We start from the raw sequence: 24,751 nt of genomic DNA, 5'->3' as shown, positions 1-24,751 counted from the left end.
TAGTAGTGTATATGTTGTTACCAAACAAAAAAGAAAGTGGTAGTATTATACCTTGAAAAAACCTAAGTAACAAGTGGTAGATCTTTATATCTCGAAAAATCTCGAAAAAATCTAAGCAGTAGTATCTTTATTTCCGAAAAATTATAACCCAAGTGATACACGTCACAAAATTATGTTACCTTATCAAAAAGAAGAGTCGCGCTTTAAGTGATCTATTACAATTACAAAAAAGAAATGATATCTCTTTAAGTTAGAGCGCCAATTACAGAGAGAACATGTATATTGCCTCAAAAAATAATTGTTGCACTACATTGAAAAATCTTTACATTGTGTCAATTAGAAAAGAATGTATAATAACAATTTTATAAGATTAAAAAATTTTATTTAAATTTAACAAAAGGGAATACAAGATATTTAAATACAAAGTTATTTACATGTGTATTTTTTAATGGCCACAAAGAATTACAGAAGTAACAGTACAAAATAAAAATATTTTATTAAAATACATAAATTTTTCTTGTAAAAAAACTTGGCGCTGCGCTAGACCTCAAAATTTTAAATAAATAAATAAACTTATTCTATACTTAATTATAAGCCGCATTATCCGCCGTCCGCGTAGTCACGCACACCCATATCACTCACTCCCACATCCACGCTGATAATCATTTAATATTACTCCCATTGTATTCTTCTCTGAATTATTTTTATTTATTGTTGTCCTTATTTATTTAAAAGGTCTAGCAGCGCCAAGTTTTTTTACAAGAAAAATTTATGTATTTTAATAAAATATTTTTATTTTGTACTGTTACTTCTGTAATTCTTTGTGGCCATTAAAAAATACACATGTAAATAACTTTGTATTTAAATATCTTGTATTCCCTTTTGTTAAATTTAAATAAAATTTTTTAATCTTATAAAATTGTTATTATACATTCTTTTCTAATTGACACAATGTAAAGATTTTTCAATGTAGTGCAACAATTATTTTTTGAGGCAATATACATGTTCTCTCTGTAATTGGCGCTCTAACTTAAAGAGATATCATTTCTTTTTTGTAATTGTAATAGATCACTTGAAGCGCGACTCTTCTTTTTGATAAGGTAACATAATTTTGTGACGTGTATCACTTGGGTTATAATTTTTCGGAAATAAAGATACTACTGCTTAGATTTTTTCGAGATTTTTCGAGATATAAAGATCTACCACTTGTTACTTAGGTTTTTTCAAGGTATAATACTACCACTTTCTTTTTTGTTTGGTAACAACATATACACTACTATACGTGTACTTGGCGCCTTTTTTTACCTTTTTTTTAAAAAGGTAATTTTGTGCGGATATCACGCCTTTTTGTAGTGTTACGCATCTTAATCTTATAAACAATATATTCTATAATCTCATAAACCGTATATAATACAAGGTATGAAGCTAAAAGTGTTACGGACTATTATTTCTAAAGAAAACAACAATTTAATATTTTGCTTAGTTTTTTTAAAATAATAATCTGTAACCCTTTTAGTTGTACACCTTGTATATATTTTTCAATTTCAACATAAAACATAATCGCAATAAAGCATGATTAATGTTAATAAGTCGTTAACTGTAAAATTCTTTATTTATTTTTATTTGCGTGTCTTACTGAATGTTGTTCGCAACTGTATATGTACCGATATCTTCCAGGTATCGATATTTTTGATAATTATTTTTACGTCAGACATAATTTTAATTCATCCAATTTTTATTATGTCTAAACATAATTTTTGTCCCATTTTTATTATGTCTAGACATAATTTTAATTCAGCGATTTTTATTATGTCATGACATAATTTTAATTCTGCCGCTAGGGAAATTTTAAGTCGATTTTTATAATCAAGCTTGAATTCAATGTTTAGGTGTCCCAGGTTGCCGATGACGAGGTCCACATAGCGCGCTCTATAGTTTTCGGTGTCCAGGTGTATTAATACCTTGAATTTGATGGCCACGTGTTCCAAGTTGCCGATGACGAGGTCCACATAGTGCGCTTCGTAGTTTTCGGTGTCTACATGTATTAATACCTCGAATTTGATATCTACGTGTCCTACATTGGGTGCGTTCAGCCGATTCGCTCGTTTCCTCTTTTTTGACTTACTGGATTAAAAAGAGAAGAAACGAGCAAAAACGAGCAACTGCTCACGATTGCTAGGCTAGCGGAGTATCGGCTGAACGCACCCATTCAGATTTAAAGTTATTAATACACCTAGACACCAAAAACTACAAAGCGCACTATGTGGACCTCGTCATCGGCAACCTGGGACACTTAGACATCACATTCAACGTACGATTACACCTGGACACCGGAAACTATGAAGCGCACTATCTGGATCCCGTCATCGGCAAGCTGGTATACGTGGACATCGAATTCAAAATATTAATACACGTAGACACCGAAAACTACGGAGCGCACTATGTGGACCTTGTCATCGGCAACCTGGGACACCTAGACATCGAATTCAACGTATACAATTACACCTGGACACCGAAAACTATGAAGCGCACTATCTGGATCTCGTCATCGGCAACCTGGGACACGTGAACATCAAATTCGAGGTATTATTACACCTAGACACCGAAAACTACGGAGCGCGATATCTGGACTTCGTCATCGGCAACCTGGGATACGTGGACACCGAAAACTACGGAGCGCACTATGTGGACCTTGTCATCGGCAACCTGGGACACCTAGACATCGAATTCAACGTACGATTACACCTGGACACTGAAAACTATGAAGCGCATTATCTGGATCTTGTCATCGGCAACCTGGGATACGTGAACATCGAATTCAAGGTATTAATACACGTAGACACCGAAAACTACGGAGCGCACTGTGTGGACCTCGTCATCGGCAACCTGGGACACGTAGACATCAAATTCGAGGTATTATTACACCTAGACACCGAAAACTACGGAGCGCGCTATCTGGACCTTGTCTTTATGAACCTGGGACACCTAGATATCAATTTCAAGGTATTAATACACGTAAACACCGAAAATTACGGAGCGCACTATGTGGACTCGTCATCGGCAACCTGGGACACCTAGACATCAAATTCAAGGTATTAATACACGTAAACACCGAAAACTACGGAGCTCACTATCTAGACATCGTCATCGGCAACCTGGGACACCTAGACATCGCATTCAACGTATTATTACACCTGGACACCGAAAACTATGAAGCGCACTATCTGGATCCCGTCATCGGCAACCTGGGACACGTGAACATCGAATTCAAGGTATTAATACACGTAGACACCGAAAACTACGGAGCGCACTATGTGGACCTTGTCATCGGCAACCTGGAACACCTAGACATCGAATTCAACGTATTATTACACCTGGACACCGAAAACTATGAAGCGCATTATCTGGATCCCGTCATCGGCAACTTGGGACACGTGGACATCGAATTCAAGATATTAATACACGTAAACACCAAAAACTACGGAGTGCACTATGTGGACCTCGTCATCGGCAACCTGGGATACATAGACATCAAATTCAAGCTTGATTCATAAGAATCGACTTAAAAATTCCCTAGCGGCACTTTCTGCCAAGCGTAGAGAACCTTCTTTTCCGTTGACTCAATATTTATTATATATATATATCTAATTTACCTAAATAGAAATCTTCCTCCTGACCGATAAGTCTATCGACCTAATTTCGAAATACGCGCGCGATATCGAAACTGGCGATACCTGCGCCGCCAGCGTCGAAAAAGTGAAAGGGACATTTCTCTGATAATCATAATAATATTGAATGAGAGCGTTAGGAGTATCTTAAAAATAAATTTTCACATTTGGACTTTGCGTCGCAATATCTCCGCTCGTAAGGCACGTAGCGGAATATTATGAGAGAAACCCCCCCCCTAATTGGACCCCAAGCTATCGATCAAGCCTACTTAGAACTTGATCCGTTCACTCGTTATCGAGATCTCAACATCTCGGGTACTCGCAACCCGTCGCGTCGCGTAAAAGAGTCACGGTCGGTCTCGCTCCGCGTGTACTTGGCGCGAGACACTACCGTGTCTCTTGATAATAGATATGTATGTATTCCACGTCAATGATGCTAGAGTCCTGTATACATGATGCGACCCGAGTCGATTTGAGTCACAAATCGAAAACGCTTTATCTCTCTTACTCGCTCGCTCTTTCTCTCTCTGTTTCCGGTTTCGAAACAAATGGTCGCCGACCAATAGAAAACGATACCCGCTTAGTCCGATCCCTATTGGAGTGGGTATTTATAGCGTTTTTCACTGGCAGAGCCGGTGCGCACTTCAGTAGGAACAGGAAATAACCAAAAAATCGCTAATTACAACCTAAAAAATTCGAATGCTATGATTGGTTGGCAATAGGCAATAGGCACATAATTTCCAACGTGACGAAAACTCTGTGTCTATTGCCTGTGTCACTGTTTATTCTGCATTTATACAAGCTCCGGTAACTTAGCCGGTCAACTTCGACTTTATTAATTTTTATATTTTTTTATCGTTTGTTGGTCGTTTGTTGGTGATTGTTGGCCTAATTACAACGTTTGTTGGTTCTTAATTTTTTTTTAAATTTAAAAAGAAAAATTAGCATTAAGTTAGCCGGAAAAATTTTATTTTTAATTTAAAAAAAGCCTAATCGATGCGTAATCGTTTGCTGATGATTGTTGGTCTAATTTTAGCGTTTGTTGGTTTATTATTAGTCTTAAAAACGAAAAAAAACGAAAAATTATCCCACATATTAAAGTAATCGAAGATTGGTTTATTTGCCTACGACTTAAGCTTTATTTCTATCAATTTAAGGCTAACATCTATAAAACTGCCATATGAATACGGGCCTTAACATCGGCAGAAAATCGCGAAAAGATCAACAAACATGGTGGTTCGTGATTCCTGTCTTTTTGCGCCGTCATCATTTCAACGAGAGACCGAGTGAGATTAGATTAAGGTAATTAATGTAGAATTCTATATGCTAATGTTTTGAGCAGAACGTTCTTTGATTTTTAATAGCGTTTTTCACTGGCAGAGCTGGTGCGCATTTAGTGCAAGCCGTCGTACACAAATCAACGTAATGTGTATGCTTAGTATAAACAGGTTAAATCATGATTGCATTATTTGATAAAAAATGTACTGCGTATTTTATCAGTCGAAATATTTGCATTTTACTTTGAATATTAGAGATTAAATCAGTGTACAACAGTGTCCGAAAGTAGAATTACAATCGGACAATAACGCAAAGAGACGTCGATGGTTCTTCTCGAGACATGTTCGAGAGAATTCGATGAAAGGAAAAACACCGTATTATTTGTTGTTCCTCCTGTTTGTCGTTGGTGAGTCGGAGGTATAGTCGAAAAATCACGCGGTGAAATCGACAACAACCAACGGCAATCAGAACAGCCTTCGTATAGCGGAGTGCTCCGAGCACGTGCGCTTCCATCACGTGACGCCTCATCCACCAACCCGGTCACGGAAATCGGCGTGGAGACGTAACGTAACGAACTCCGGCCCTATGCAATGCGACGCTACGCGGTGACCGCTAATTCCTTCAAGGAAAGCGAGTCCATTGGTCTGATGGATGAGACGTCACACCGCTTCCGAACTTATAAATAAATGTAGCGCGGTAATGAAAAGGGACTTGCTCGCTCTCGCTCGCAAATACACCGTCGTCTCTCGAAAAGCAAGTTGTCGCAAATCTGAAACGGGAACTGTGATTATTCGAGAACTTTATTGTAGACTCTTTGTGAAAATAAACGTATCGTTATTAAAATCAGAACTCTGTCGAGATACAAAACCGATCCTCCCGTTCCTGACCAACCATCACGCGCGCTCAAACATTTTTTGGTCCTTCGAGCCGGATTCGGGTTCCGCGTCCGTGTACGGTCTGTGAGTGCGTGCTCCGGTCAGCTCCAGTAAACCTGCGAAGTAATCGGCGAAATGAGTCTCGACGTGAATGCTCTCCTCATGAGACAGCAAGAGTTACTCACCCGTATATCCCGAGCAACGGAAAACACGAGAAAGTTGGGCAAATCCAACGTTACTCGAGGCATCCTTGAAGCTCGCATTAAAACGCTGGACTCCAACTGGGAGAAGTTTCAAGCCCAACACGAGATTCTCCGCACGCGATTCTTCGCTGAACTCAGCGAAAACGAGTATTTCACAACGGATCTGTATGAAACCACAGAGAATGCTTACGTTATGCAACGGGGCACCCTGACTGACTGGGCAACCTGCCTGACGCAAACGGAGGGAAGTGGCAATGCAGCAACCGCCTCAGCCAGAGAGGCCACTCCGCACAACTTCCTGCCGCGCATCAACCTGCCTCAGTTTTCGGGTGCCATTGAGGACTGGCTCTCCTTCCGCGACCTGTTCCTCTCCGTCATCAATCGCCATCACACCATCACGGACGTTGAGAAACTGCATTACCTTCGAACGTCCCTGCAAGATGAAGCGGCAAAATTAATGAGAGACATACCTCTAATCCACGGCAATTTTGAGCGAGCCTGGGTTACGCTCCGGGAGTTTTACGAAAATCAGCGAGTCCTGGTGCGCTCCAACTTCGCCGCCTTCACGGCTCTCGCGAAGATGAAGAGCGAGTCCGCGCTCGAGCTGCGACGAATCTTCCACGGCATGACGAACACCGTGAACGCTCAGGAGAGCCTCGGTCGACCGATCGCCACTCACGGCATGGATCTCTTCGTCCACATCACGGTCGAGCTCCTTGATCCGCAAACTCGTCGCGACTGGGAGACCGGACATCGTCGAAACCTCCCGAGTACGACACCTTCCGAACCTTCGTCATCGAGAAGATGCACTCGCTCGAGGCGCTCTCGCCGGTCACATCCAAGGGTGAGTCCAAGACCAGCCAAGCCAAGGCTAGCGGCACGCGATCCGCGAAATCTAACCATGCCAAGACCACCTCTGGATCGGGCAGCTACGTGGTGTGCAAGAACTCACACTACTTAATGGGCTGTAGTGAATTTCGAGCGAAGACTCCGAGCGAGAGAAAGAGCATAGTTGAGAGCAAGAACCTATGCTCTAACTGCTTAGGCAACCACCCTATTGCCAAGTGCCCGTCGACCAAGACGTGCATCATCTGCAACGCAAAGCACCATTCGCTGCTGCACGATGGCACCTCCAAACCAGTGGTCGCCGAGGCCAGCACCCTCACGGCAGTGCAGCATGGCGACGATCGCAAGGCCATTCTGCTGGCCACCGCACGCCTCTCCATCACTGACCGCCATGGAAATCAGCAACCCGTGAGAGCTCTGATTGATCAAGGCTCAGAGGTCTCGCTGATCTCCGAGGCGCTGGCGCAACGACTCAAGCTGCAGCGCTCCAAGTCGACCTTCACCATCTTCGGCATCAGGGGGACTCGTTCCGGCCAGGCTCGAGGGAGGGTCACCCTGCAGCTCACATCAAGGCACAGGCCTGCGACAGATCGATGCCTGGCCGCACCTCCTCAACCTTCAATTGGCTGATCCTCAGTTCTCGGCCACTGATCCAGTCGAGCTGCTACTCGGCGCCGAGATCTGCTCAGTCATCCTCGAGGAGGGCCTTCGAAAAGGCGATCCTGAGGCGCCCATTGCCCAGCGCACCGCTTTCGGCTGGATCATCTCCGGCGGCGCGACCGCGGCGTCGCTGCACGGAGCTTCGTCCTGCCACGCCGCGATCGACCACGAGCTCACCAGCCTGGTGAAAAGGTTCTGGGAACAGGAGGCGGAGACTAAGCCGGTCGCCGCCCTGACTCCTGCCGAGCAAGAGTGCGAGGAACACTTCGTGCGAACGCACCTCCGGCTGCCGTCGGGACGGTACATGGTGCGCCTCCCGTGGTCAACCCCTCCAGCTGATCTCCACGAGACTCGTCACGCAGCGCTGCACCTCCTCCGCTCCATGGAACGGAAGAGTGCCAAGGATCCCAGATTTGGCGAGCTGTACCAGGCCTTTCTGAAAGAGTACGAAGACCTTGAGCACATGACGGTGGCAGCCGCTCCTCAACAAGGTGAGCAAGTTGTTTACTTACCTCATCACGGGGTCCTCAAGGAGGCGAGCACCACCACCAAACTCCGCGTCGTGTTTAACGGGTCGCAACGCGTATCGACGGGCGAGACTCTTAACTCCTTTCTGCACGTGGGCGCGAATCTGGTGCCGTCGCTGGCCGACGTCCTGCTCCGATGGCGTCGTCACTTGTTCGCGATGATAGCTGACATTGAAAAGATGTACCGCCAAGTATTGGTGCATCCCGATGACCGCGATTATCAGCGCATCGTGTGGCGCCCGACCCCGACGAGTGAAGTGCTCAACTACCGCACGAACACTGTAACGTACGGCATGGCGAGTTCGCCGTTCCTTGCCATAAGATCCGTCAAGCAATTAGCCAAGGACGAGCACGTCCGATATCCGGAGGGCGCAGCGACCCTTGAAGAAGACTGTTACGTGGACGATGTCGTCACTGGAGCGTCAACCCTCCGCGGCGCGATCGCTCTTCAGACTCAACTTCGCGCGTTGTGCATGGCGGGCGGATTCCCGCTCCGTAAGTGGGCCGCCAATAACAAAGACGTGCTCGACGGAATTCCTCTCGCGCACCGGCTACACCAAACGTCACACGAATGGGACCTCGAGAGCCACTCCACTCTCGGCTTGCGCTGGTTCACGGGCACAGACAGTTTCGCGTTTCAGATCAGGTCACGCGTCGTCCCCACATTCACGAAACGAACCGCATTAGCTGAAACCGCCCGATTGTTTGACCCGCTCGGATGGCTCGCCCCAGTCGTTGTGCGCGCAAAAATTCTCATGCAATCCGCGTGGATGCAGAGACTCGAATGGGACACGCCACTCCCACCAGCCGACGCGCGCGTGTGGCAGGAGCTCATCGCCGAGCTTCCCATCCTCGAGGCAGTCCGGATTCCCCGCTGGATAGGGGTCGGGACGTGCGACACTCGGTTCGAACTTCACGGATTCGCCGACGCGTCGGAGCGCGGCTTCTCGGCTGTCGTCTATCTCCGCGTGACAACCGCGTCCGACGAGACTCAGGTGCACTTGCTCGCGGCCAAAACGAGGGTCGCCCCGTTAAAGCAGGTGTCATTGCCGCGCCTTGAACTCTCGGCCGCCGCCCTCCTCACGGACACCGCGCACCACGTTCAAGACACTTTGAAACTGCCTGCTTCGGAGACTCACTTGTGGTCAGACTCCACGGTGACCCTCCACTGGATTCGTGGTCATTCATCGCGGTGGAAGACGTACGTTGCGAACCGCGTATCACACATACAGCGGCGCCTCCCGGAAGCCCGATGGCACCACGTGCCGGGCAGTGAGAATCCCGCCGATTGTGCTTCTCGCGGCATCTCTCCTCGCGAACTCCTTGACCATCCGCTGTGGTGGAGCGGCCCTGGGTGGCTCAAACTGCCTAAAGGCCGAATCACACTACGGGTTGCAGGCTCGGTTGCGGTTGAGGTTACGGTTGAGTGTTGGAAATCAACCAATCAGAACGAAGCAGTTCGCCGGTTAGGTTGCAGGTTATACGGGTTGCGGGCTCGGTTGCGGTTAAGATTACTACGGTTGAGTGTTGAAAACTAACCTAACAATGTCACAAATTAGTGAACTAATTATCTTGGAGCGAAAACGCAGAATTGCATCTGCGTGTCTGTTGCTTCTTGCATTAGCTGATAAAAAAGTATATAGTCGTTCTGTGTGGACCAAGCCGTATTTGTTGCGAAGAAAGCATCGTAGTATGCATCATAACCTATTTCTGGAACTTGCGCTTGAAGATCCAAATCGATTTCGTAGGTAAGAGTTTATTGTGTAATTAATTAAAATATATACAAATATATTAAATAATCTTAAAAAAATAAACACAAAGATTAGTTTAACTTAAAAACAATAATAACTTGAATCATATTTACAGATGTCTGCGAATGAACATTGATGTCTTTCAATATCTTCTTGAAAGAATTGCACCTTTTATTGAAAAGAAGACAACACATTTAAGGGAAAGTATACCTCCTGCTGAGAGGCTCTCTGTCACCTTGCGTCATTTGGCTACTGGTATGATATCTTGTGCAAGTACAATATAATACATATTTTTTTTGTGAAATAATTAATTATGTTTTAATTTGCAGGAGAATCACAGGAATCACTTAGCCTACAGTTCAGAATTGGTCAAAGCACAATATCGTCAATAATAAGAGAAGTATGTGCAGCATTGATCAGTATTTTAAAAGATGAATTTCTCCGAATGCCAACATCTGCAGAAGAATGGAATATTGTTGCGAACGATTTTGGACAGAGATGGAATTTTCATCATTGCATCGGTGCAATGGATGGGAAACATGTGCGAATAGATCCTCCTCTTTAATCAGGATCAGCCTATTACAATTATAAATATTTTTATAGTATTGTATTATTGGCTGTCGTCGATACACAATTGAGATTTATATACATTGATCTAGGCACCAATGGGAGAATGAGTGATTCCTACATATGGAATAAATGTAGCCTGAAATCTCATTTGTACAGCAATAATTTTCCTTTGCCTCAACCATCTCCACTTCCTGGATGTGTCACCAATTTTCCATATGTATTGGTTGATGATGAGATTTTTCCTCTGACAACAAAATTACTTATTCCATATCCAAAAGATCAATGTCGCAATCGGTTAGACAGGAGAATTTTTAATTACAGGTATGATCTAAATCTTCATATTATGAATTCCAGTTATGAATTGGATGAAAATTGACACATTATAGATATTAATGTTAATCAGAGATGTCAATATAATTATGTGCTACATTATTTTGATAGACTGTCACGTACCAGACGTTGTTCAGAAAATGCATTTGGTGTGCTGGGTGCAAGGTTTCAGATTTTTCGGACAGCTATGAGATACGATCCTGATGAAGCAATTCGAATCACAATGACTTGCTGCTGTCTCCATAATATGTTACGTAGTTAATCTACAGGTTGTGCCATGTATACCCCAACAGAATTCCTCGATGAAGAAAATGTTTTAACGGGTCACATGAGACTTGGTGAATGGAGACAAGAATCAGCAAATGGCTTAGCACAATTGTGCCATCAAGGTGGAAACCGCCATGCAACTGATGCCTGCGTTCTTCGAAACACTTGGAGTGCATATTTTAATGGACCTGGGGCTGTACCGTGGCAAGAGAGAATGGTACTCGGTCAAAACGCATAATAAATATACAGAAAATTTACAAGAAAAAAAGAAATTTTTATACAATATATTAAAACTCAAGGCAAGAAAAGAAACAAAGAGCTATAATAAAGAAAAATAATGTTTGCTGTACATAACATCTTTTTATTGTTACTTAGATCATACCTAAACCTAAACACCTTTTATATGTAAAGCTGACAGATTGTCAATGACAATTTACGGAAATTCTATATGTACTATTATAAAATAAATAAAATAAAGAATTTTTGCATATACGTCCTACTTCTTTTAACTTAACACAAAATTAAAAAGTATATCTTATGGATTAAATGATAATTATAAAATAAACAATGTTTTATTAATATTGCGATGAAATGTTATTAGAAAAATTAATACTTGCTTATCTTATTGATTGAACCCTTAAAATGAATAATTAATAATCCACAATTAAATATGCATTATATGACTAATAGAAAACAAAAAAATACTTTTATTTGATCATTTGGTATCACTATACTTGTCAAAATTCGTTAAGTTATTATAAGTGCTTGAAAATTGCACAGTAAAAATACTTAGTTTATTTCTAAATAAAAAATGTAAATTAGACGACGCACTAGGTTTACCACATTAGTACTAATAATACATGCATATACTACTATAGAAAATTTATCTTAATTGTCATCACAATTACTCTCAATTTATCCAAATATAAATATAAAAAATTGTTAAACTGAAAAACTGAAGAATATTTATTACAAGAATCTGTACGTAGTATAAAATTATATGTAACCGTAACAAAATTTATAGCAAATGTTAATATTTTAAGTATAGAATTTATGTTGAGATCATAGACTTTTCAAATAAAAAAATTAGTATTCCAGTTTGAGATATATGTGATATAATATTTAATAAATCGTTTAAACTAAAAATATAAAAAATAAAATGTTTTGTTTTTTGTTGTGTTTGTTGTCTTAATTAGCAGTAAATAGCATTTTCATTATTTCTTGCTCCAAGAGTTTTCTACGTTGAGGAGACATTTCCCTCAATTTAGCTCCTACGTAAGCTGTAAAATGATCAATAGCATCCTGAGCAGATCGATCAGAAGACTGAGGAAGAAGTATTGGCTGTGAGGTCATCTGTTTGATTGCATCAACAGCTTCTTCCATAGTTAAACTACTTTTTTGCTTCTTACATGCCCTTCTTTTCGTATAAAGTGGTTCATCTCCTGTGTGTTTCCTTCCACTCACAACATGGGCAGAAGCAGGATTTTCAGGCGTTTTAATTAAAAGAGGTTGAAAAGTTGATAAGGGAATAGTTGAAGATTCTGACATAGATGACGTATTGTGACTTGGAATAACTTCTTGTAATTCAGAACAGTTCTGCGAAGAATCGGTATATATTTGGCTGTCTTCAAGGGTTGATGTTAATGTCTAAAAGATTCAAAAACAAAAAATAATGATCAATTTAGTTGTGTTATATTAAATAAATGAGTAACTTATAATTTAATAACTAACTTATAAATTATAACTAACATAATACCTTCAAAGTTGCATCAAAATAAATTTGCATTGCTGTATCTTCAGTATCACAAGGTATTTCCAGAGATGGAACATTTGAACTCCGAACACTATCACTGGAATCCTGGCAATCTTTTTCATTCTGAGATTGAGACTGAGGTGATAGATGTGGTACTATAGGTACATATGGTGATAAATTAGATGTACTTTGTGCACTGGACTGTCTTTTTTAAAAATTGAAGCTTTGTGTAAAGAGGCCATCTCGGCTTAAAAATTTCTTCAACGCCACTACCACTTCTCTTTGAGTCTCGTACTTTTCTATCATTGTCAAGAAATGTGCCCCTCATATTGTTCCACCGTTTTTTCACATGTTCAGCTATGAGAAAAACAAAAAATAATATAAAATATGTTTTTGCATATTATTTGCTAAATGGTAAAAGACATAAATCAATTATACATTACAATTCCAAGATGCTTAAAGAGAAATTTGAAATTTTTACCTATTCTATTACTAATAAATGTTATTTAATATGCGTCGTTATGTGAATTATAATTACGCAAGCTAATACTAATATCTAGCTGATAATACATGTCAAAAATTAGAAAAATTTTACTTACTTGTATATGGTGCACCCATTCTTTGGCTAATCTCTTCCCATTGTATTTCTTTTAAATCATTTCTACGATAATTATTCTGCGTGACATCCCATAAAATTGTTCTTACTTTCACTAAATCTATTAGTAATTGCTCGGCCTCATTAGTCCATATATCTCTTTTGGGAGGCATTTTGATACAGATAAGAAGAATTACAGCTATATAGTATAAAATAACTAACCCGCCACACGAATATGTACGGTCGGATTCTCGCAGCCTATACAGTTGCAATCGCAAGGTTAAAAAATAGGCTCACGTCTAAATTATAACCTGCAACCTAGCCGTCGAACTGCTTCGTTCTGATTGGTTGGTTTCCAACACTCAACTGTGTAACCTCAACCGCAACCAAGCCCGCAACAGTGGCGCAACACGTAACCTGCAACCTAGCCGGCGAACTGCTTCGTTCTGATTGGTTGATTTCCAACACTCAACCGTAACCTCAACCGCAACCGAGCCTGTAACCCGTAGTGTGATTCGGCCTTAAGTCCTCCTGGCCGAGCGAGCCCAACGAGGACTTCGACGAGGACACCGGGGAGCAGCGAGCGTCCTGCAGCATCGCCATTGTGGAGGTGAACGAGCCCGAGTTGCTGCGTCGCTTCTCTGGGCTGCAGCGGCTCCTTCGAGTGACAGCGTGGTGTCTTCGCTGGCGTCGTCCTCAGAAAACGTCACTCACTCCCGAGGAAATCACTCGCGCAATTCACATTTGGCTCCACACCGTGCAGCACTGCCATTACGGCACTGAGATCACCACGCTCAAGGCCACTCAGCCGGTTCATCATCGCAGTCGGCTCGCCCGGCTGAATCCTTTCCTCGACGTTCACGGGATTCTCCGAGTCGGAGGCCGCCTGAAACACTCCATCCTTCCCTTCGACGGCCGCCACCCGACAATCATCCCGCCGACGTCGTGGCTCACTCGACTCATTGTGGAATCCTGTCATCGACGAACACTGCACGGTGGGGTGCAACTCACTCTGGGCACCGTCCGTCAGCAGTACTGGATACCTCAAGGACGAGCCGTGGTGAAACAACTGCTGCATCGATGTGTCACATGCGCTCGGTGGCGGGCGATCACTCCACAGCCGCCAATGGGCAATCTACCCGGGGCCCGAGTCACGCCGTCGCGACCGTTTCTCCGCACTGGGCTGGATTATGCTGGTCCAATTCTGCTTCGCACCACAAAGGGCCGAGGACACAAGGCGCATAAGGCGTTCATCGCCGTCTTTGTTTGCATGAGCACTCGCGCCGTGCACTTAGAAGTCGCGTCGGATTATTCTGCCGACGCTTTCCTTGCCGCATTTCGCCGATTCACCTCACGCCGCGGCACGTGCAGCGACGTATACAGCGATTGCGGCACCAATTTCGTGGGAGCCGACCGACAACTCCAGGAGCTCTTCCGGGCCTCCACCTCCGACGGACGTCGAATCGCGCACACCACTCTAGGACAGGGGACACGCTGGTACTTTAATCCTCCCTCCGCCCCTCACTTCGGAGGGCTATGGGAAGCCGCCGTGAAGTCGGCAAAACACCACATTCGGCGAGTGATAGGCGAGGCAACACTAACATTCGAGGAAATGTCCACCTTCCTCGCACAGGTGGAAGCTTGCCTCAACTCTCGCCCGCTGCAAGCAATGTCCGACGATCCTGACGACTTCACGACCCTGACGCCGGGCCACTTTCTCATCGGGAGCCCGCTCAACGCCATCCCGGAACCGGCCCACGACGACACGGCTGTCACTCGGCTCAATCGGTGGCGACACGTGCAGCTCATGCGAGACCACTTTTGGCAGCGATGGGCTCGCGAATACATCCAAGGCCTTGCAGCGCGACCAAAATGGTTGAAGTCGAGCCCTGCACCGGAAATCGGGGCCTTATGCCTCATCAAAAGTGAGACGGCACCACCGACGAGATGGCCCTTGGCGCGCATCACCGCGTTGCACCCTGGCGACGATGGCATCGTCCGCGTGATCGCCGTCCGGACGGCGACGACCGAGCTCACGCGGCCTCTCACTAAAATCGTGTTGCTTCCCGCAGCAACCGCGGAAAATCAAGCGATCACTCACTAGTGAGCACCACTAACGCTCACAACACGTCACTAATCACGCATTCTGTTCGCAGAACGAAACCTGTCACCTGTTTTGCTCTAATTTAGCGCTGACTCGGCCCCGATCAACACCAGGGTAGCAATCATGTAACTTTTTTCCTAGAGCGGAAACGTGAAAAGTGAAAACTTTTATGTAACTATCTCTTTCTATTGGTGTTGAATAGAAAGAGATAAACTTTTCACTTTTCACATTTCCGTCCTAGGGGAAAAGATACATGATCGATCCCCAGGCCACAACTTGCCACAACTGACCACTGCGCATACCCGGCTACCCGGCCATACCCGGCCGCGCAGTCCACCACGTGCTTCGACCGTAGCATCGATCATCGATGCACATCGACCGTGGCAGTACATCTAGGGACATCATGCGGCGCTCATCGGCACTACGTGCCAAGGCGGGCGGGATGTCCGAAAGTAGAATTACAATCGGACAATAACGCAAAGAGACGTCGATGGTTCTTTTCGAGACATGTTCGAGAGAATTCGATGAAAGGAAAAACACCGTATTATTTGTTGTTCCTCCTGTTTGTCGTTGGTGAGTCGGAGATAAAGTCGAAAAGTCACGCGGTGAAATTGACAACAACCAACGGCAATCAGGACAGCCTTCGTATAGCGGAGTGCTCCGAGCACGTGCGCTTCCATCACGTGACGCCTCATCCACCAACCCGGTCACGGAAATCGGCGTGGAGACGTAACGTAACGAACTCCGGCCCTATGCAATGCGACGCTACGCGGTGACCGCTAATTCCTTCAAGGAAAGCGAGTCCATTGGTCTGATGGATGAGACGTCACACCGCTTCCGAACTTATAAATAAATGTAGCGCGGTAATGAAAAGGGACTTGCTCGCTCTCGCTCGCAAATACACCGTCGTCTCTCGAAAAGCAAGTTGTCGCGAATCTGAAACGGGAACTGTGATTATTCGAGAACTTTATTGTAGACTCTTTGTGAAAATAAACGTATCGTTATTAAAATCAGAACTCTGTCGAGATACAAAACCGATCCTCCCGTTCCTGACCAACCATCATCCTGACCAACAGCTTTAATGTGCACTGAGTGCGTACCAGCTCTGCCAGTGAAAAACGCTATAAGAGGATTTATATTTTATTTTTTCTTGCATAGATAAACAGAATGTTATCGGAAAGTCATCTAAGCATTTTTAGAAGAATCTTCGGAAAGATGAACGTAGAAACCAATTGTTGCAATTAAGAAGAAAGAAGCGCGAGCAAGTATTTGCGCAGAAGACAAATCTTGGTGGTTTTTCTTCGTCACCTGTTCTTATCTGCGTCATACCGTTGCAAAGTGACGTGGACATTATTAATTAGTTACAGCAGATACAATTTAAAGAACATTGTATCTGCTGTAACTAACATGGACGAAACTGCTTATGTTGCTACTAGTCCAAATGGCATTATACATATTGGGTACGTTATAAAACAGGAAAAGAACTTGTTTATTCTATTATTAATGAGGTAAATTAAAAATTTGTTAATATTATATATATATATATATATATATATATATATGTATTTGTATTAATTTAGTGTTCCAAGACTGAAACAGTGGTTTTCTATCATCGTACCATCGATGGGTGACGTTTTAGCAACATTAGATGCAGCCAAAGTTGCTACCACGTTACTCTTTGTTACTTCTGTCGCGAGTCAAGCAAACGATGGTACGCAAAGAGATATTATAGGCGATTGGGACAAGGAAATTATCGTGTCTTGCCTTGCTCAAGGTTTACCTTCTACAATAATTGCGGTGTGCATAATATTCAGACTTCATATTAAGGTAAGGTAATGATACGTTTAACATTTTATACAAAATTTACAAAGAGTAAACTGTTCACAATAAAAAATTGATTAATTTCTATATTTGCTCCAAAGATTTTTAACACTGAGTGCCAAACTGATTTTGGCACCTTGAACTTCATAAATGTAATATGTTGTTTTAATATTTTATTGTTTTTCTTATGTCTTAATAAAATTTACATTATTTGTTTAACGTCTTAAATATTTAGTAAAATTATTTTTAATCGGATAAATAAGACCGTCACTCACAAATGGACGACCTTTGCTGAAATTTCTAGCAGATGACACCCAGATATGGATGACATGGCACTCAAAGTATTAAAAATCTTTGAATAGAATATAGAAATTAATTAATTCTTTATTGTGAAGAGTTTACTTTTTGTAAATTTTATATTGCGCACGTCAAACGTTTTACTCATCGATTGTTGTTTGATACGTTTTAAACAGTAAAATAGAAACGTCAAGAGTATAAACAATCTGTGCAACGTGCAATTTCAAAATGGATTTCCGAAGAAAATGTTCTTGAATTGGACACTGCAGCTGATTGCTTAAATATGTTACGGCGTGCTGGATCACAAAAGCAAAGAAGTTTGTTTTACAAAGATATCTTTTGGCCGAGAAAGTCTCATTTGAATGTGATGGATTACTGGATATTGACTGGCATTTTTATATTTTTGGATTTCCACGTTCATCCATCAGCCGCACAAAGTATTTTAATATTCTTCCTTCAGTTGCAGAAAGTATGTATAAAAAAATAATATATATAGTTTTACATTTTTTTTATTAATAAAACTAAAATGTATGCATACATTTAAACGTATATTTTCATTTTTTACAAATATTGAAAATCTTTTTATTATTTATGATATTTGGATTATTTTAATGTGTGTGTGTATGCATACTTTTTTCTATTATTTAGAACTAATATAAACATGCTAATTGCACCTAGAAATTTTTCGATATATATTCTTTTATAATTTATGTTACAGCTTGCACAAGCTTGTTTTACAAAATCTTCAAGGTTCAAATAAAAGGTAAAGTTACATATTTCTTTATAATGCATATTTAGTGTTACTTTGGTTTTACGTGTAGTGTATATATGATATGTTTACATAAGTACAATAAAATAATTGCTTCATAGATTCGACAAAATGCCACGCAAGATTGCCGTGCCACCAGAAGAGAGCATCCCAGTTGTAAAAAGATTTATGAAACAGTTTGAAATTGAACCCTTACCGGCATGGTCAGCCGAAGTATGGAAGGAAATGTCTGTTGCATTAGGCGGAAAATGGAGTGCCGCAGCGTGTTACACAAATGTGCGCAACGATCGAAACTCCATCCTCAGTATAGCCAGACAGGAAATGGGTGTGTTTGCACCGTCAAAATTGGTCGACAATAATAATTTGAGCATAGAAAGCTCAATGAGTACTGTACAGTTCGACAACGATGAATCATACACTGATTTGAGTATTGAAGAGAATCGTTTTTTGGATACATTTGAAAGCATCGAGCAACCCCACACTGCAACTTGTGTTTAATTTGGTTCAGAAAGGAGTGACGCAATATGTGCTCCGGCAAAGGGTTTTAATACTAAAAAATTATTACGATTGTACACCCCAAGTGCAAACAGATCGTAGAATTGTATCGTACACGATTGATTGCGACGACAATGTTGCAAGTATGACAAAAAATATCCTGACCACAGAGCCTAGTATACAGAACACGAAGAAATGCACGGGCTGCAATGTTACGACGTTTCCAACTGTGATATTACAACCGAATCATAAAATCATTGCAAAGGAAGGCTTTAGTTCTCTGGAGAAAGCTTTAGACTTCAGATCGCCGATTTATAAGATACGTTGTTGCGATCCATGCTTGGGAAAATACACATGGTTTAGAGAACCAAGAATTCACATATTCATTGAATTCGATTGTTAACTCACGTTAACCTTAATCGTTCGCGATCCACCTATTCCGCAGTACTGATAAGGAAAGGGAAGGATCCGTAAATGATTCGTACACTCGTTCGATTAATATTAGGAAGATACAATAGTTCGATTTATTCGTCCTGAAATACACGACCGTTCTGCTCTACGTTCAGCCATGTACTACCTCTTCCCTTACTACTCGAATACGAGAGAGGAAGTCCCGTAGTCTCTCACCTCCTACGAGCTACTACCGCGCCATCTTTCGTACATTGGACGCTAACACTCGGCCCTTCCTGCGTTATGACTCGTCCTCGAGGCATGGGGTAACGTTTCTTACAGTTGATAGTCTTGAAATCGCACTGGAAGTCTTTTCTCCCGTTGCGGTCGCTGCTCCCCATCTTTATTGGATGACCCTCCATCCCTTGATAGTTCCTTTCCCGGTTCTCTCTCTTGGGGTTCCCTTTCCGGTTGATTTTCCCCTACGGTGCTTTCGTCTTCCACAGCCCTTGGTTCGTTATTGCTCTTCTGTTCGTCCTCATCAGATCCATATTCGTCGTCATCGGTGTCCGGGCCTGGCCAACCTTTTAACTGGGAAACATGTGCTGTTGTCGCGTAGACGCGACCCTCTTCGGTCCTTAAATCGGTCACTCGATACGTGTCGCCTGGTAAAATATGCGTTATGATTAACGGACCTCTAAATCGGTTTTGCATTTTCCGACTTCCTCCTGTAGTCACCGGAGCGCTGCGCATAAATACCAATTCTCCCACGTCGTATTTCGGTGCAGGGTATCTATGCTGATCGTATCTGGTCTTCATAGCTTGTTGCGTTCTCAGGATCTTTTCTCGTGCTTCCGCTTGCATCTCGGTAGGGTCGTGCCAAGGTATCATGTTTCCATGCTGGATATTCCGTAGCCGTTCGTCTCCTGATTCGAACTTATACCCATGGAGCGTTTCGAATGGTGATTTTCCTGTTGATTTATTCGGAGTAATGTTGAGATCTCGTTCTACCAGTGGTATTTGTTTTACCCAGTCTCGACGATCTTCTTCTTGACATTTCATTATCAGGGTGGGGAGAATTGTGCGGTTTACTCGCTCCACCTGACCGTTTGCTTGTGGATGTCGTGAAGAATTTAGGATGTGTTGAATCCCTCGTTGCGCGCAAAATTGCTCGAACTCTTGCGACGTAAAACACGTTCCTCGATCGCTGATAATCTTCGTCGGCGTTCCTTTCTCGATCTCGAACATTGTCAATGCCTTAATTACCTCGCTGGCATTCGTGGTCTTGGTGGCAAAAAGCCTTGTCACCTTCGTCAAGTTGTCAATCAGTACTAACAAATACTTCTTCCCTCCTGAGCCCGTAATTAACGGTCCTTGATGATCAACATGGATCACTTCGAATGGTCTTCGTCCTGGAGGAATCGGATTGAGGAGCCCTGCTTGTCGCCCTGCGGGTATCTTGATCATGATGCACTCAAAACAATTCTTGATGTGGCCTCGAATGTACCTCCTCATCTTAGGAAACCAGTAATTCTCTTGAATTCCCGCGATTACCCGATCGAGTCCAAAATGTCCCTTCAAATCATGATACTTTACTGCTAGACTCTTTCTCATACTCGTCGGGACCACAAACACGAGCCTTGTCGTACCATCTGATTTCGTTTGTAGTCGTCTGTATAATATACCATTACTTAACTCAAATCCGCGAACAATGCCCTTTTCCTCAGCCGTACGGTCTTCTTCTGGTTTTATAAGAATTGCTCTCTTCAGTCGTATCTCCGGGTCACCGTGTTGAAAGATGGCAACTTGGTCCTCTTCCGTGAGTGTCGTCATAACCTCATATTTTCGTTCGAAAACTTCATCGAACGTATCTTGACCTTCTTCTTCGGGACATCGGCTTAAAGCATCGACGTGGGCTAGGCGTGTCCCTGCTCGATATCGTATTTCCGCGTCAAACTCTTGAATCAGGTTAAACCATCGTATAGCTTGAGCGTCCTTCGATCTGGATGTGTTTAGATACGTAATAGCCTCACAGTCCGTCACAATCGTAAACGAAATTCCAATAAGAAATTGACGTAAACGTTCTAGACTCCAAACAATGGCCATCAATTCCAGTCGCGATGAATGATAATTGCTTTCAGCCGGCGTCGTTTTCTTGCTGACACAGTACACTAGATGTAAGGCTCGATCGTTTCCTTCTTGCAATAGCATCCCCGCTAAGCCAATAGTACTCGCATCCGTGTGCAATTCGGTCCTAGCCTTCGGGTTATACAACTGTAGCACCGGTTCGTTTATCAGTGCCTCCTTCAAATCTGCAATCGCGTCGTCCTGTTCTTTCTGCCATTTGAATGGTTGATCTTTCCTCGTTAGCCGACTCAATGGCTCGGCTCTCTGGGCATATCGTGGAATAAATCGTCTGAAGAATCCCGACATACCCAAAAACCGTCGTACTTCGTGCACATTCCGTGGTGTTTCGAAATGTACAATAGATTGTACTTTTTGGGAACCTGGTTGTATACTGTTTTTGGATATGACAAATCCCAGATATTCTATCTTGACTCTTCCAAAATGGCATTTACGTAAGTTTAATGTCAATCTAGCGTTTCGTATGGCTTCGAACACTTTGCGTAAGCGTAGAAACATTTCTTCCCAATTCTTCGCTGATATTAGCACATCGTCCAAATAGCGTCGTGACTTCGTACCCTTCAAGGCCTTTTCCATCAGTCGAACAAATTCGGAAGGATTGTTCTTAAGTCCGAACATCATTCGATTGCATTGATATGTCGCGTCCTGCGTCACAAATGCTGTTTTCGGCTTCGACCTTTCCGTCAGTGGCACTTGCAGAAATCCCTGGGCCATATCAAGAGTAGTAAATATTTCATTATCCGTTAACTCTTCCAGTTGGTCGTCAATAACCGGCATCGGAAATTCCTTCTTGATTGTTTGTTCGTTCAATTTTCTGAAATCCACCACAAGCCGTGGCTCTCCGTTCTTTTTCCATACTATCAATACAGGACTAGCGTATGGCGATCGAGTTTCACTCACTATTCCGTGGGCTTCCCAGTCGTTTAAAATCGTCCTGATAGCCTCTCGATCCTTCTGAGATGCTTTATATGGTTTCTGCCGAAAAGGGCTGCTTCCTGGCTTTTCTTCGATGTCGACTTCCATCAGATGCGTTAGTCCAAGCTCCGCCAGATTCATCGCAAAGCAATCCCGGAACTCGTTGATTAGGGCTAACAATCGGTCTCTCGTTTCTTCCGGAATGTCTTCATCAATGTTGACTTCTTCCATCTTTATTAAGTTCGATGGTGGTACCGCTGATTCACTTGCCTCAAGTCGCTGCACAGCTTCCCCCCGACCAATCACGTCTCCTCGCTGAATTTCCATTTTCTCGGCGTTCGTATTGGTCACGGCAATTTTTGTGACACTGTCTTGAATCTGTAGTAACTGCGCAATGGGCCCGTCTCGATTAAGCACCATTTCTCCGTTTGCTATGTCTCTGTCACTAATAGCATTTATAAAACATATCTCGCCGCGTGGTAACGATATTGATTCGTTTGCTCGTAACTCGATTTTTCCGTCTTCATCAATCTCGATCTCTCGAAATGGATTATCGTTCCGATAGCCGAATTTGAGAATCTCCCCGACGCGGATGTACGCGATGTCTTCCAATTCGGTAAAAGTACGTCCGATAAACATTTCTACGGGTTGTGCGTCGTCCGACACCGCGTGTACCGTGACTTCCTTGTCCACTATATCGTCCACGCTAAGTTTCACTTTCGCACTGTGGGTCGATCGCGCCGCCGCCTGCTCGTTATTCCCGAACCCGAACAAGTCTTTCCCGTCTGGATACGTATGAAGATTTAATCTTTTAATCGTAGATTCGCGAATGGTACAGATCGAACTCCCGGGGTCGATCAAGGCGTGCACAAGTTCCCCGTTTACATGAACGTCTTTGTAATATTTCGCGCCCGAAGTGACGCGCGTCGTTTCCGGCGATATCGTCGATTCACTCACTATATACGTTGCTCCTGTCCCTTCCTGTTTTACCACAGGGGCTGCCTCGGTGCAGTTCCGCTGCGTGTGTCCAATTTTCTCGCACTTATAACATTTTAGTACCTTTCGTTCTTTCGGACAATCTCGCGATATATGTCCATACGTGTCACAATTATAGCACTTGAGCTCGCCTTTTTCGTTCTTCACTGGTGGTCTCGGATCTCTTCCTGCTGGTGCATTTCGAATCGACGCCGTCGTCGAAGTCGCCGCCGTAGTCGTAGCCGCACTCGTGTCTCCTGACGCATTCGCACTCGTATTCGCGCTTTTTGGTCCACGATGTGATTTGTTATCGGCAGAGTTACGAAACTTTCCATCCTTTTGTCCACCGAACCAATCCCGACGTTCGCGAGCAATCGATTCGTATTTTATTATGTCTGCAAACAACGCGTTTTCGTCCACGTGCACTGAGCTACTGAGCTGCAACCATAAATCGCGCGATCGTAAACCAATCAAAACTTGATCCTTCGATTCCGTAAAATTAAGTCCCGCGTCATAACATAATCTCATCTTCTCATGAAAATAAAGGTTGACCGACTCATCCGTTTTTTGACGTCGATCTTGCATCCGCTTTACTTTTTCGACTATGCTAAGCTGTCGTCCAAATGTGGCCTTGAATTGCGTTTCAAACTCGTCCCATGTTGCTATGTCCGCTTGTCTACGTACATACTAGAGTCCCTTTATAAGAGTCTGGACAGACTGGTCCTTATTTTCATTGGACGTGCAACACCATGGCGGAACCAATCACGAGCGGTAAAATAACGAGCCTTAGGAGCCTCTCTCAAGGTGCGTATTATGGAACTTTTCGAAATGGATTCCGATCGGAATTGTTATTTCCTACATTTCTATTGTATTTTTAGGGAAAACAGTATAATTTCGACAGGAATCCATTCCGCAAAGTTACGTGCATAATATGTGCCAGTACACATTAACGATATTGTTACGTGCTTTGCTGTAGCACTGTAGTGTTACATACCTGCGCAAAGCACGAAATGATGTCGTTAACATTTATGCCCGATCTACAATAGCTGTAGTAAGCTGTAGTAAGCCTCAAGCCGTAAGAAATTGGCCACTTACAGGCGAATGTGAGGAGAATAATCGACTGTGATTGGTCAATTTCTTACATCTTGAGGCTTACTACAGCTTACTACAGCTATTGTAGATCGGGCATTACAGAATAGGTGTCTTAGAATTTGAAATAAAGAATTACAAAATTAATAAAAAATGAAAATGACAATGTCATGCATTTATCTATATATACATCTCGTAATTTTCTCTATCAATAAATTGTATACTCTATTATAATTTATTTTATTGAAATATTCTTTTCTGGTATTTTAAAGTTTTGGTTATCTTATCTCTATCAAGTCAAAATAAAAATATAGACAAACACACTTTCTCACAGCCTCTGTAGAATTCTTTCACGATATTACAACAATACAACGATTACGTGTATTCATCGACGCCATAGTGTTTTTCTTCCATCTAGGGCGTCTAGA

General features: G+C 42.9%; 4 protein-coding genes across 6 annotated transcripts; all 4 read left to right on the top strand.

Annotated features, from left to right (window-relative positions):
- Nucleotides 1-5,956: 5,956 nt before the first annotated feature.
- Nucleotides 5,957-9,471, top strand: LOC143899560 (uncharacterized). The gene is made up of 4 exons (XM_077409919.1): nt 5,957-6,730; nt 6,829-7,407; nt 7,508-9,258; nt 9,456-9,471. Exons 1-4 carry the CDS (start codon nt 5,957-5,959, stop codon nt 9,469-9,471), a joined length of 3,120 nt encoding a protein of 1,039 aa, XP_077266045.1.
- LOC143899558 (uncharacterized) lies at nt 8,665-11,562 on the top strand. Its single transcript, XM_077409916.1, has 4 exons — nt 8,665-9,805; nt 9,924-10,063; nt 10,138-10,699; nt 10,820-11,562. The coding sequence occupies exons 1-3, from the start codon at nt 9,603-9,605 to the stop codon at nt 10,371-10,373; spliced, it is 579 nt and encodes a 192-aa protein (XP_077266042.1). The 5' UTR covers nt 8,665-9,602; the 3' UTR covers nt 10,374-10,699; nt 10,820-11,562.
- A 2,887-nt stretch (nt 11,563-14,449) lies between these two features.
- On the top strand, nt 14,450-15,427 carry LOC143899559 (uncharacterized). The gene has a single exon (XM_077409917.1). It carries the CDS (start codon nt 14,450-14,452, stop codon nt 15,425-15,427), a length of 978 nt encoding a protein of 325 aa, XP_077266043.1.
- A 1,073-nt stretch (nt 15,428-16,500) lies between these two features.
- Nucleotides 16,501-19,165, top strand: LOC143899555 (pre-rRNA-processing protein TSR1 homolog). Of its 3 annotated transcripts, none has more exons than XM_077409913.1 (5): nt 16,501-16,887; nt 17,008-17,259; nt 17,722-18,014; nt 18,264-18,308; nt 18,416-19,165. In XM_077409913.1, the coding sequence occupies exons 1-3, from the start codon at nt 16,835-16,837 to the stop codon at nt 17,744-17,746; spliced, it is 330 nt and encodes a 109-aa protein (XP_077266039.1). In that variant the 5' UTR covers nt 16,501-16,834; the 3' UTR covers nt 17,747-18,014; nt 18,264-18,308; nt 18,416-19,165. The 3 variants fall into 3 exon arrangements, with proteins under 3 accessions (XP_077266039.1, XP_077266041.1, XP_077266040.1); XM_077409915.1 differs by having other exon boundaries at nt 16,502-16,887; nt 17,008-17,201; XM_077409914.1 differs by having other exon boundaries at nt 16,507-16,887; nt 17,008-17,254.
- Nucleotides 19,166-24,751: the final 5,586 nt, after the last annotated feature.

The sequence above is a fragment of the Temnothorax americanus genome, unplaced genomic scaffold, assembly GCF_048541705.1.
Source record: "Temnothorax americanus isolate GAGA-0224 unplaced genomic scaffold, ASM4854170v1 Scaffold274, whole genome shotgun sequence".
In the NCBI taxonomy this organism is placed as follows: domain Eukaryota; kingdom Metazoa; phylum Arthropoda; class Insecta; order Hymenoptera; family Formicidae; genus Temnothorax; species Temnothorax americanus.
Note: the sequence above shows the minus strand (reverse complement) of the source record. Positions and strands in the feature narration are given on the sequence as shown.

Bases quoted from the DNA above. Each gene is read 5' to 3' on its own strand.
- LOC143899560 (XM_077409919.1), top strand. From the start codon at position 5,957: ATGAGTCTCGACGTGAATGCTCTCCTCATGAGACAGCAAGAGTTACTC. The intron at 6,731-6,828 runs GTCGAGCTCCTT...GTCATCGAGAAG, and splicing joins ATCTCTTCGTCCACATCACG to ATGCACTCGCTCGAGGCGCT. The intron at 7,408-7,507 runs GCTCGAGGGAGG...GCTGATCCTCAG, and splicing joins GGGGGACTCGTTCCGGCCAG to TTCTCGGCCACTGATCCAGT.
- LOC143899558 (XM_077409916.1), top strand. From the start codon at position 9,603: ATGTCACAAATTAGTGAACTAATTATCTTGGAGCGAAAACGCAGAATT. The intron at 9,806-9,923 runs GTAAGAGTTTAT...TCATATTTACAG, and splicing joins GATCCAAATCGATTTCGTAG to ATGTCTGCGAATGAACATTG. The intron at 10,064-10,137 runs GTATGATATCTT...TTTAATTTGCAG, and splicing joins CTTGCGTCATTTGGCTACTG to GAGAATCACAGGAATCACTT.
- LOC143899559 (XM_077409917.1), top strand. From the start codon at position 14,450: ATGGGCAATCTACCCGGGGCCCGAGTCACGCCGTCGCGACCGTTTCTC.
- LOC143899555 (XM_077409913.1), top strand. From the start codon at position 16,835: ATGGACGAAACTGCTTATGTTGCTACTAGTCCAAATGGCATTATACAT. The intron at 16,888-17,007 runs GTACGTTATAAA...GTATTAATTTAG, and splicing joins AATGGCATTATACATATTGG to TGTTCCAAGACTGAAACAGT. The intron at 17,260-17,721 runs GTAATGATACGT...CGTTTTAAACAG, and splicing joins AGACTTCATATTAAGGTAAG to TAAAATAGAAACGTCAAGAG.